The sequence below is a fragment of the Dicentrarchus labrax genome, unplaced genomic scaffold, assembly GCF_905237075.1.
Source record: "Dicentrarchus labrax unplaced genomic scaffold, dlabrax2021, whole genome shotgun sequence".
NCBI lineage: Eukaryota > Metazoa > Chordata > Actinopteri > Moronidae > Dicentrarchus > Dicentrarchus labrax.
In genome coordinates this window covers 31,772,873-31,786,539 of record NW_026136719.1, presented here as the reverse complement: position 1 = coordinate 31,786,539, position 13,667 = coordinate 31,772,873, and the positions used below count along the sequence as shown (strand labels likewise).

At 38.8% G+C, this 13,667-nt stretch overlaps 2 protein-coding genes across 2 annotated transcripts in view; both read right to left on the bottom strand.

The window, feature by feature from the left end:
• Positions 1–1,063, bottom strand: part of LOC127351903 (plakophilin-3) — a 49,244-nt gene extending 48,181 nt beyond the window's left edge. The window contains exon 1 of the mRNA XM_051379892.1: positions 990–1,063. The gene's annotated coding sequence lies outside the window, so the exon portion shown is untranslated. The remainder of the gene's footprint in view (positions 1–989) is intronic.
• A 3,966-nt stretch (positions 1,064–5,029) lies between these two features.
• The window catches only part of LOC127351907 (CD81 protein), a 28,651-nt gene continuing 20,013 nt past the window's right edge, over positions 5,030–13,667 (bottom strand). The window contains exons 6-8 of the mRNA XM_051379899.1: positions 11,817–11,915; positions 9,642–9,725; positions 5,030–7,993 (exon numbers count right to left, since the gene is read on the bottom strand). Coding sequence (XP_051235859.1) covers positions 7,931–7,993; positions 9,642–9,725; positions 11,817–11,915 — 246 coding nt within the window. The 3' untranslated portion in view covers positions 5,030–7,930. The remainder of the gene's footprint in view (positions 7,994–9,641; positions 9,726–11,816; positions 11,916–13,667) is intronic.

Here is a 13,667-nt window from a genome sequence, read left to right as displayed (position 1 = left end):
ATGGGTTCTAGGGTGTGTAGCTTCAAAGACATTCCTAGCACCACATGCACTGTAGAAACTCACCTGGATCCAATTGTCTATGGGTATAAAAAGCCAAGGTTGGTCATGAGAGTCAGATAAGCCCTCCTGTCTGATTTAAGTGTTTAGATACTGTAAGTAAACCTGGATGGTCAACCATATGGCATTTAGTGGGAAAGGTCTGTATTCATACTTTACTCAAAAGCTGAGGCAACCATATCTTCCCTTTTAAAAATCAGAACTTGTGATATGATTTTGTACCCAGGAACAACTTTATACGCTAGCCAAATGTTGATTGATGTCATGTTCTATCAAAAAAATGCATTCATTCACTGAACCCTGACTTATGGAAAATATCATGTAGTTAATGCTTTGTGATGTGGGGTGCAGGTACAGAAATAATGCGACAATTCGGAATTTGTTTCTTGCGAAGAGTTAGATTAGCTTTGTATAAAGACTGGAAATATCTAACCCTGGTGAGTCCAAAGGTCAACAGAACAAATATAATTTGTTGGCAAGAAATATACTAACAAAATACTAACTATTCCTTTCATTTATTTATTTGTTTGTCTCTGCAGTAGGTAACTTTTAGAACAATAAAAAAAAAAAAAAGTTTAAAAAAAAAAGACTTGGAGCCAGAGGAACCTGATTGTTTCACAAATTATCTGTTTCATGTTCTACTGTCAGGATATAGTGAAAGTTTCTAAAGGTACCTACTGCAGCTATAATTAATCTTAGAGGGTCCTACTCTACTCTCAACTTCCCAATCAGTTTCTGTGGAATCTTGCTTATTTTATTTGCACTGAAATAGATACATACAGCACTTCCTTTCCAAAACATTCACAATGATAGTAAGCTCACCCATTGACTCACACACACACCAACTGCAAAGCAATTTGGGGTTCAGTTTCTTCCCCATGGACACTTTGACTGGACTGGGGGAACCAGGATGCAAACAAACATCCGCTTACCAGACACAGCTTCCCCACAAAGGTTCAGGTTGAGGTAACAGACGCTTGAAAGCAATGACACAAGGCAAGACAGAAACACTGCAGCTTGGACAAACTGGCAGGGAATAAGTGGAAAAAGGGCCGGTTAAATATCTACAGTGCCAATGAGGGAATGAGATGCAGGTGAGGGGGTGAGTGGGGACTTTCAGGCAGCTGCAGAGCAGATGAGGGAAGTGGGAACAGGTGGGTAGATGGGTGGGGCAGTCAGGTGATGGGGAGAGGAGGGGAAATCTGAGGGAATCTGGTGGTGGACTCCTTGCAGAGTCTCTAAGGCATTTTGATGATAGACTTACACAAGTACACGTAACCTTTGTTATGCTTTGAAACAGGAGGTTATGATATATCCATCTTGAATCTTCATTATAACTTCACCTGCCAGCTCCAAATGGTAGAGGGCAACAGTTTTCAGTTTTTTTTAGATCTGGTATTTAAAGCTGCAGTAGGTAATTTATATGAAAATAACGTTTTGTAATATTTGCTGAAACCTTCACTATATCCTGACAGTAGTAGAGGAGACAGATTATCTGTGAAAAAAAGCTGGTTCAGAGTGTTCCTAATGGGATTTGCAAGAATTGAACGAAAACAACCAATCATAGCCAAGAAAGATAGTTGATCGTTGAGTCTCATTCCCAGGTTGACAAATACTGATGTTTTTGGTCCCAAAGCTTCAAGCCACCAAATTTGCATTTGAGAACCTCGGAATGAGACTCAACAATCAACTATCTTTCTCAGCTCTGATTGGTTGTTTTCAGGTCCGGCGGATTCTTGCAAACACCATTAGGAGCACTAGGAGGAGCCTGAGGAACCTGATTGTTTCCCAGATTACCTGTCTCCTGTACTACTGTCAGGATATAGTGAAAGTATCAGCAAATAAAATATCATAAAATGTACCTACTGCCACTTTAAACAGTGTGAATTTCTGTGTAGTAAAGTCAATGAACAAGGCTGCAAAACAGTCTTACAGTCCTCTAAGAGTAATAATTATTGAGCAATGACTGCGTGGGCTGTCATGGACTTCCTGGAGTTCCTAAGAATTCTGACATAGAGAGGTAATTTATTCTGCTTGTAGAGTAGGAGTTCCTCCTCAGCGCTGCTGTTTGGCAGCATTTCCTGTGGAGTGATGGATCACACTTGTAGAGATCAAAAGGAAAAACAGATCATTTAAATCCACGTTCCTCATCCCTGTTGTAGGAACCTCATGTGGCTTCACTTTCTATGTAGTTTTCTGAAACTTTTATGTTTGTTTGATCTGAATAGATGTGAAATATATATCTGAATCTGTATAACCATTACTTACATATACAACTGTATACCAGATGAAGGAATCTGTTTTGGAAGAATGTTGTTCAGCAGAGTTACACATATGCGGAGAATCTATGTCAGTAATTACTAAAGTTGTTTTGAAAGCTCATGGTGTTGGGCGTGAATTATTTGAACCTGGCACCCCCTGGTGGTAAAGTCTTACTTGTGCTGCTGCTGGATGAAAGCTTAACCAAGAATGTGCACTGTAAAAAATCACAGTTGCGAATACTCATAATTTAAAGGCGACTGTCCTCTGTCTTTTTTTGTCAAACTTTTTTTTTGTCAAGTCAAACTCATTCTTAAGTTTTGAATTACACTAATAATAATTAATAATAATTGACCATTCTTCATTAGAAAAACTTAATCTTTGAAGTTTTAGAAAGAAAAAAATCCTGTATTTAAAAAAAATGTTAAAATGGTTAATAATTTAATATTTTCAAGCAAGTGCAGCCAGACGTTGAGGAGACTGCTGTTTTCATATCAGATCAGTCTATAAAGACACTTTTTCCACTCACAGCGGAGCAGAACAGGTTAAAAACCCCTTTATTATAATATTATATTATAATAGTTATTCTCTCTCTGCTTCACATCCATCCTTCCATCCACGCTACAGCAATCATAGCCAGAGACAATGTTTTTGTAGAGGACAGGCTTTTTGATTCCCTCAAAAAATGAAAGAATGAATGGAGTAATTGAATGAATGAATGAATGAATGATACACAGACCCACATAGAGTCAGATTCCTACAGTAAACCCAACCACCCTAAATCAAGCTCATTAGATTTCTGAACGCACTATTCTGCTCAGGAGAAACAATGAGCCTCATTCTTATAATGGTCCTAATAATTTTCTCTGTTAAAAATATTCAGAAAAAGTAAAGAAATAAGAAAACACTACATATGGTGTAGAAAATTACACTAGAAATAGAGTTAACACAAAGCTAACAGGGCTGCTATGAGGTAGCTAGTAACTAGCTTTAAATGAAATTGACTCTCAAAATGACTCTGCCATAATAACTTAAAAACTAGGAGTTTATGATGGATAATACAAACACTGCTCTTTGTCTCCATCTGGTGGTTAGAAACACCAGTGTCCCAGCTCTTATTTTCAAAGTAGGGAGGAGGGTGCCAACAGGGTGACCCTTCACTTCCTGGTCAAATTGAAATGGTGACGCTCTGCTCTCAGTTTGCACTCGGGGGATTCATACTGCCAGAAGTGAGCGTGAGCAGCTTTAATTAAGACAAGTGTGAGAATCGCTGCAATGGCGCGTATTCAATGCCTGAAAAGGGCCCTCTTTTGTATGGATGTGAGGCTGCGCCTTACCATGGCAACTGTGAAAGGTCTTGCTCAGAGTGAAGACCTCTGCACTCAACTGAAGCTGTTTTTTAGAGGCAGGGCTTCCTTTCAATAAACTGAATTACTATTAATATTAGAAGCAATTAGCATGTTGAATTATTTTCAAAATCCTATAGCTTGTATTGTTTCCATTTGATAATAATCATTATACAAACTTTATTTGTACCCTGTCTTTTTTATATGCAGCTTAAAGTTCTGTACAACAAATTATATTAAAGGTCCAGTGTGTAACTTTGAGATGGATCTATTGTCAGAAATGGAATATAATATTTATTAGTATGTTTTCATTAGTATATAATCACCTGAATATAAGAATCATTGTGTTTTTGTTTCCTTAGAATGAGCTGTTTTTATCGAGTCCACCATGTTGAACTGCCATGTTTCTACAGTAGCCCAGAATGGACAAACCAAACACTGAATAAGGACTTTTTTTTTGTGTTTTCCACCAATTGTATTTTATCCTTTCACGCGTGGGAGGGGAAGGTGAAGTGAGGGAGACATTAAAGTTCAACACAAGAGGGTAGAATAACACAAATCTAAATCAGTGTAAAGCCTGTTCCAGTTTTGTTGCAGAACAACAAAAAAAGCTGCCTCTGTACTTCTGTCTTACCTGCTGGCACATGTAACTCTGTAGTGTTCAATAAGCGGAGACAGCAGTCGACTGGGTATAGAGAATCAATTCTAAAAGACAGGAAGCCAATGCAGGCTAAAGTGGGTGTGATGTGCTTCTTTTCACTGCTTTGTGGCAGCTGCATTTTGTGTAAGCTGAAGTGTATTCACTGAGGTTTTGAGGAAGATAATTGAGATAAAAGAGCAGTGCAATAGTCAAGATAAAGAAAACCAAAGCATGAATCAGTTTCTTAGTGTAAAACAGAGTGAGACATAGTCTGACTTTCTGCCTCAGACTGAGCATGTTTTAGCAGTCCACTTAGAATTTCATTTATGGATAATAAAATACTATAATTTAACTTTGGTCAGTTTAGTTTTAGTCAGTTAGTCTGTTGGACTGGGTATCCAGGAGATCTGTCTGTATTTTTAGGTTGCATTTAAAACTAACAAAATATTGAAGCGCTCCTCCAGACATGTATTTCAACACATACAAATATTATATAGTATATTTTATCTGCAAAAAAAAATCATTTTCACATTAAAATCATACTCGTAGCCCCTTAAAATCAGATCAGGAGATGAATGTGAAAACATCTTTCTATAGGCAAACTCTGCACAGACATCATTCAAACAGCACACTGTGGGAACAAGAAGAAACAGATTTTTAACTGGAGGGGGGCTTTAAATAATTCCTTTCTAGTGAAAATCATCATCTAGTCAGTTGATCTTCAGCCTTCCAGTAGATTTTTTTCTTTAATCCTTTTAATCATACACATTAGAAGACCACTCGTTTTTTTGTAAAATACATTTAATCCCTTTATATTTGGGCAAACCGAAGTCTACAAGAGTAGAGAGGGGTTGAGATTTACGTGGCAGTGGGTCCTGAGGGTCAGTTACCAAATTCAAAAGGCAGCAACGTGGACAACATGCCCTCATCATTGGGGAGTACTGGACTGACAGGCGTGGTCATATTTTCCTTAATGATTGTGGGGAGGAACTAGCAGATCTATTAAAAGGTGTGACTTCCTCAGTCGGCACTGCCACAAAATCTTCCACCCTTTCCGTCCAGACTCCTTTTGACAACGTACCAGACAAAGATATCACAATACGAGAAAAAAAAAAAGAGAGGCATACATTGTCTTTCTACAGCCTTCATGATTTTCATTAGTACAATACTTCAGAGCTGTAAATATTACTAGATACTTTTACTGTTTCTCAGTTTAAGCATGAGATGTTAACAAGACAAGGGTTTAGTTGTGTGACAAAAGCTGTGATAACATGTAAGGTTACACGAGATGATAGGGTTCAATGTGAGTGGTTATGATGCTGCAGTGCTGTGCAGTTACGCGATCTAGTAGGAACAGACCTCAGGACAAATATTTTCAAGCCTGTGTGGTGGAGTAAAAACACCACTGGACTTAATGAACAGCATGTTCAGTTGCCAGGTGGAAGCTTTCTGATTGGCTGAACTTCAGCAGGCAGTTAAGACTGATTTGTGGCCAACGCTGTAGCTGTTGTGACTGCGCTGCTGTGTACTATAACTATTAATACTGCAATCAGCCTGAGGCGGTTAAAAAAAAACAGACTTAAAGAGAGCAGACGCAAAATTATAAACACTTGTGTAATCTAATACAAACCCCAACACAACAGCCCTGAAAAACATCAATCTGAGAAACTGACCAACGTAACAACACCGGAGTGCTACAAGCTGGAACTGTTTCTTGGCCGGGTGCAGCGGCTAACAGGAGTGTCTCCTGGATATCTGGCAACCTTCGCAGTGACAAGACTCCAGAAGTCACTGCGCCCCGAGAAAAATAGTTCCAGCAAACTCGCAGTTTGATGCAATTGACCCTTAGTAAGTCCCGCCCCTTTTGGCTCTGTTCTCCAATAACAGTTGAACAAGCCTCGGTCAACTTCCTCCTTAGAGATATGCTATGTGCTAGGCTCGTCTATGTTGAAAAGACAACCACATTTTTAAAAAGCGTCATGATGAAAGCGACACGTAGTCATATTTTAAATTAGCAAATGTTAGCCAAACGCCAACTTTTTTTTTTTTTTTTTTTGCTAACATTTGCTAACTTGAGATGCCTAAATGTCACTTCTATCTTTTAACCATCTTCAAAATGTGGTTATCGTTTCAACACAGACAAGGCTAGAACGTAGCCTCTCTCAGTACAGCAAATTAGGCTCCAAAAGGGGGTGGGGCTTAGGCTCAATTGCAACTGGTGTTCACCTTGATCTATATGTGCACACAAATACACTAGCTCAAACTGTTCCTAAGCAGGAGGGCAAAACGCTTAGTGCAAACCACTGGGTGAGCTGTTTTCCTCCTGTTCTTGCCCTGCCCTGGGAACACCTAGGACATGAATGGTGACAATGAGGAAGGTTAATGGGCTGTGAAGCCGGTGGGACAATGACACAACTAAGCCAGATGAAACGGGACTAGACTCAACCAGACAAGGCACCCCAGATTCAGAACACCAAAACCAAGGCTCTTTCTGCTGTTGCACTAGCTACAGAGTTTCGTGTCTTTCCTCTACAAGTCAGTCAATTTCCGACAGGGCTGAGCAACCAGGGACAGTTGGCTCATGTGTGGACGGTCAGCATACGACCAATACACAGACACAGAGAAGAACAGGGGTGTCAGTCACAGAAGATATCAGCTGACTTGCTTATGGTGTAAATGCTGTAGGTCATATTTCAATTCCTCTGGTTTGGGAAAGATGGTTTATAGTGTTAAGCAAGTTGCATCCACAAATGAGTGCACAGTTGAATCAAGACTTAATTCAACTTTACGCAACTTTCTATCTAAAGAAAATACTGTCATGTTTCATGCAACTGAGCACTCAGACAGTTTTGGACATGTGATGAACAACAAACAGCCACAGACAAATCAACAAGTAACCTAACTGAGCCAAAATGACAGACATCAGGTCACTCTGACTTTGGTTCCAGCTTCCATGAATAACTGAGATTCCTTCTTTAGTCAGTTCCTGTAGACATCACACAGCGCTGTGGATGTGAACCAAGACAACGGTCTGTTGTGTGTTTTCCTAGAGGTGTGTTCACCTCTAAGAGGCGTGGTGAGTCACAACACTAGTGGCGCTCATATGCACTATCGTCTGGTTCAGTCTAGGGCGAGACAAACAAGCAGAGTGCAGGAAGAATACAGGAGAAAGATCTACTGTTATACAATATCCATGCTCAGGCAGTCATAAAGCACTGTTAATATATATATTTATATACAGTTTATACATAAAACAGTGGAAAAACATTCATAAAACAAAGAATATAATAGCATGTTCATAGGTAAGGAAGCAGTAAACAACTAATAAATCACTAAAGGATTAGAGCACTGGGACTGGCGCTCATGTATGACACTGTGGTATAATATCTACATATCAGGTTAGGATAGCTGTGGTTAAATATGCAAAACAGCATCTGTGACTAACAAAAAATTCATTGACAGTGTAATTAAAATGCTCAATGGAGGGTGGTTTTCTTCTCAGAGAGCTGACTAAATCCAGCAAGCAATATATGTGACGTTTCCTGCTTATAAAAGGAAATAAAAAGAATGAGGCGGGGACTGCGAGGTCGTCCCTCCTTCATGGCGAGGAGGCTGGGAGCCGGACGCTTTAGTACACTGGGCTGTTGCGGATGCCGCAGCACAGCACCATGCTGAAGATCATCTCGAAGATCTGGGAGGAAGGGCACAAAGACGAAGGGTTATTTCATATTCTTACACTGCGACCGGAAATGCTCACTAAGGGTTCCCGCTCTTCCTAACAACGACTATATTCATTTGGCCACAGCCCATTAGTAACAGTTCAAATCAAGTAGAATCTATTTTATTTCAAAGAAAATGTATCTTTTAGAAAGTTAAAGTGTTCGTCGCACACACAATTAACATCACTGTGCATGTATTTATCAATCACAGCAACAAGTATTGTGATGCTGTATGCATGTAGAATTTTACTAGCAGCTCTGGAAAAAATAGACTCAATGCCAGAAAGATCACTGTAAGTCCGTTCTACTTTCCATCTGGTAAACACATTTGAAGCATCATACAGTTTATTCTACCAACAGTCGAGTTGTGTAGGTATTTCCAGGATATTTGGTCAATTTCCAGGTTTTTCAATGACTGAAAAAGTATTCTCTAAATTTTCCAGAGTACATCTGCTCCCTAAATCCACTGCTGTAAATAGTCCCTACCAAGAGCACTGTTTAGTGTTTACAGGGTTGGGGAGTCAGAAAGTATTGAGAGACAGAACAACACATTGTTGGTTTTGATCTTTTTGTGGGATTTGTTGACAACAATAAAGATTTAGAATAACACGAATAGAATAATTAGAATATAGAATATAACAGAATAACATATCATCCTTTAACCTACTAAATGTCCAATAGACGGACAAACAGTACCAACAGCAGCAAAACCTTTTTCAGTACTTACATTAAGAAATATAAAACCACGTTAAATGTTATCTAAACACATGCAGCCATACAAGCCTACTTAAATGTAGGTTTTTACTCATCATACTGATGCCTCTATAATACTACTACATAAATACATAAGACCATCAGAGAGAAGACTGGCTATTTCTATATAGTTTTCTATAGAATGCGCACTGGCACTGGGTTGGATTCTGTCAGATTCCCCTTGAAACACAACAACAACACAAAATCAGTTCCTTGCAGCTGCTTTAAGTTGGCAATAAAGTACTAAATTACATTTATTTATTTATTTAAATTAAGAAGATTCTGATAAAAAATAATAGAAGAGGTACTAACATGAGCAAGCTTTCTGTCCTGCCTCGAGCGGTGGTCACATTTCAGCTCAGACAGCCGAAATGATTCAGTAAATGAAGATATATATAAGCTGTCTACTCCTGTTTAAGATGCCACATTTATGCCTGGCAGTATTGAAATATCTGTTGGTCAGCTCTTTTCTTTTATAAAATGCAATGATGGTAACATAACTTTCTTGCATTGAGAGAGAAAATAATTAAATTATACTTTTAGGTACCAGAATTTAATTTAAACATATTATCGGATTTATAGGTTCTATTTAGAACTGCATGAAGACAGTGAATGAGGACCCCTAACCTACACACAGACACCCACTGCCATGACTACATAACCATATGGTGGTAATGAAAATAAAATGGATTTAGGATTAAATGTTGTCATGGCGACAGCTGTCACTTTCTGCATGTAGCTACATTTACTGAACGCAATATGCCCATGTTATAGCCTGCACCTTCTGTATGCTTTTGGATGAATTCAAGGAAGACATACAACGTGTTATTGAAAAGTTTGATGTTTGTGTAGTTTCCATGTTCTCACCATAATAACTGCAACCACCAGCGCGGCGATGCCAATCAGGTAAATCTTATCTGAAAACAATTCGTGGATCCTTTGGTGGCAACTCTGCAAAGGAAAACAATCCAAACATAAAATTAATATCTGATTCAAAACAGCAGTGACATCTTGATTGCCCTGTGAGATGAGTTGGAGGTCAAGGGGGAAACACAGTGCCACATTTTACTTTGGCTTATTAGTATTTCAGTACTGTTCCATCAGTTGTTCCAGTGCCCAGGTTGGGTTCGGCAAAATGACCATCCCCTTACTTACTGCTGCTACACCTTTCAGGTTTTCTGTTCTCACACATTACATATGCAGTTTACAATTATAACACAGGAAGCTAGCCGACACTGCACTGACCGGACCAGACACATGAAAGCAGAGAGCCATGATTCCACTTCCAGTTGAGCTCCAGGTCTCTTTTAGGAGAATGTGTCTCAGTATTCGTACTCGTACTACAGCCCCATGCACACTGATGACGTGCAGGGAAACAAAACTTGACAGGCCTGCAAAGCTGACTTACAATTGCTAAGCTATAATTGGAAAATCGATGTTCAGGTGAGGTGTTTAGTGAATGGTCAACTCAAGACTATCTAATGCTTATAGTTTAGTCTTATGATAGAAAAGGTTATTATTGGTACATTATTAATTATTATTTCAGAACATAACTGGCATTAATACAAGAATGATAGCAGCCTTGCTAGTGGTGTGGCTGTATGGATGATTGGTTGCCAAACTAATTCTTACAGAAATGATGAGATTAGCAGTTGTCCATAGCTGTGCCTGTGTACAGCCTTCCACTGTCTATTATTACTATTACTATTATTATTTTATGACAACTTGTAAATTATTACATTTTATTTCACAGTAGGCTGTCATGTGCTTTGGATTTGGTCTATTATGATAACACCCACAGTCACATTATGCAACCTTTTTCTTAAAAATAAACCTGCTTTTTTTATCCCCTCATTTCTTTGGAATGGTGCTTCTTTTAAAAAGTATTGGCCAGATACAGTGGAAAATGTCAGTTCTACAGAACTGAACACAAGAACCTTGCAGGGTTAGATTGGACTCAGGTCATTTCAGTAATGTGAATATGTGCTGCCAATACATCAAGTGAAGGCCCCAGAGCAGCACAACTCTGAATGCAGACAACTTTCCCCTCATGTTTCAACTAAGATTTTACACTCTAGACTTCTGGCTCCAGCCCTCACAAATGTTGTTGGAATGATTCCATGACTCCATTCATGTTTCCCAACCTTTTCCAGCACCTGACCCCACTCACCCTCCTCATAGCAGACATTTTGACTTTGATCAAACAGGACTAATGAGATGATTGATACAAGATGTCTGCCGTGTGGAAGGTCAGTTCTTCTGAGAATCTAAATGACTCTTGAGAGCTGTCAAGGTGTCATGTGTATACGGGTATGGTGTACATTCATTCATTCTAAATATGTAAAAATATGAACATTTCCATTCCTCTCCTGTTTGCATATCAGGCAACTCCAAGGGATCCCAATGGAAAGGTAGAGAGACATTAGACTGATGAGGTGGTGATACATATTCAGGTTTTAACTTTAATATTTGATCTGAAATGTAACTAGGTGTGCTCAATGATTCTCAGGTCCGATGACTGATCTGTCAATAATGGGATATTTATATTATTAGAAATTACAGTTGATTAATGATTGGTCCATAATCATTTATTTTCAACTCTTTTGCAAAACTATTGATAAAATTTATTTTCCATGAAAACCAAAGTATGTTTGAACAATACATTTACATTTGAAGAGTCAGAAGTTGTTGTTGTTGTTGTTACTACTAACAGTGATGTCAGTTAGATTTGATATGGAATAATACATCACCCATCTTTGCTCACTGTATCTCAGCCTTCCTTACTCTCAGGTGTGCATAAACTACAGGTGATGAATGTGAAATTATGGTTTTATCAGTATCAGCTATTAGAAGTGGGTAATTACCGGTTATTGTATCGACTGAAAAACAAAATCACATAATTCCTTCACTAAATGTGACCTACTCAAATTAACATAAAAAGAAAAGTGTTGCTTCCATCCAGCTCCAGTGTGAACACAACCTTACAATGCGTGTACGCACGACAGTGGAAGTAAAACAGTAGAGATGAATGATCGCACTTACAATTGTGACATCAGATTTGGGGCAGAGGTTGGTCACGCCGATTATATCTGTAAATTGTGTCAGTATAGAGGTCCCCTGGCCTTTACCACAGCAGTTCAGCTGAAACACAAAAAACACAGTTATTAGCCTTGTTCACTGCACAGTAGCCAGGTCTGTCAACGTCCTCTTTGTGGGCTTTTGCTGACAGCGGGCAGCTTGTTAACTTTAACACTCATGTGTTACACACGCATGTAAACTTTCCATACTTCATATTGTCCGATTTGTGAGTCTACCATATAATGTAATAACGCTACAATGCCATCGGTTTTCATGAGTTCAGTTATATTGAATTTGTACGGTAGACACTTTGGTCTATGTAACAATAAAAAATTAGCTAAATAGCCTTATGTGAACAAATATAATGGTATAAGCAGGACTCCACATCATGTATTACAATCATAGAACAGGTTCCAATTCCATACCTTTCTACAGAAGTCAGTGGGTAGGTAGTATGGCCGGTAATTTACACACTCTTTGCTTCATTCTAGATTGTTAATGGTTTTCATACCTTTAATTCTACTAATGTTCTCCTCATGTTATTGCTGTGATTGTATATTTATGTGACCCCTCATTTGCTTCACTGTCAATCTGTTTCAACCAATCTAGCATTGATAGGGAACAGACCGTTATGGTCACTTTGTCGAATTAACACAACCGACTCAAACTTTCTCACTAAAGATTCCGACAGAACACTATAGCACAATCATCACTACATTTTTCTGTACCATCTCTGCTTGGCCAGCTGTTATTCGCAAATGTGAGTGAGAATTAGGGTGTGCAAGTGTGAAAAACTGTGTGGGTGCCCTGGTGCAAATGAAGTTCTCTTATTAGCAAAGCTCCCAGTGTAAAAAAGAATACTAAATAAGGACCTTCACTATTTGGAGCATGTTGCTTTTGAAAACAATGTGTGCCAAAGTCAGTAGGCTGCTGCTATTCAATGTGGAAATATTGCCATGTGCTGTATATAAAATTATATTTAGGTAGCGGCTGCTTGTAAGCATTAATTAGGCTGCCACTCAAAACTTGGCTTTTTTTTCTAACACAGCTGATTATCTCGTGTCTATCCAAAGTGTGGAAGTGAGTCACCCAATGCTGTCTGGACAACTGGACCTGAAACCTCTATCTGATAACTTCAGCGTTCAACTTTTCAAAGTTACTAAATAGGTTCACTAAGGGGCCGTCCACACAAATACGTTTTTTTAGAATCCGGATAAATACTTTATCGTATCGGCCTCGCGTCCAGACGGATATGGCGTTTTCGGGGTGTGAAAACGGTATTTTTTGGAAACCGGTCCCAGAGTGGAAAAATCAGAAAAGGCCGGATTGCCCGGAGTCGTCTGGATGGCGAAAACTGATTTTTCCCAAAACGATGACTTATTAGCCCCACTGGACAGGCTCTAAGAGGTCTAAAACGATTCTGATTAGCAGATTCGATAATGGATTTAGATTGGATAAAATGCTAAAATCCACACCGTCAATTCAAAGCCTAAAAAGAATAAATACACCATGATGATTAAACATTCTTCAGTTTGCCCTTGTGTTGTATTCATGCTATGTTTAATCTGAAATGTTTTAAGAGACACATAGTATTTCCAGAAATAATAACAGTGCCCTTTAGTGTACAGCCCTGTGTTATACATTGATACTGGTGGCAAAACCTGCTGCATCTTAATGATCTAGACCCACTGGAATAATTTAAGGCCATGTTAAAACTCAATGTAACTGAGAAATGCAAATGCCTCATTTGAGCTGGTTTTAGTCATTTCAATGTGTGTGTGACATTTGTTTTCTGTCAACTGTGTTTTTATTTCT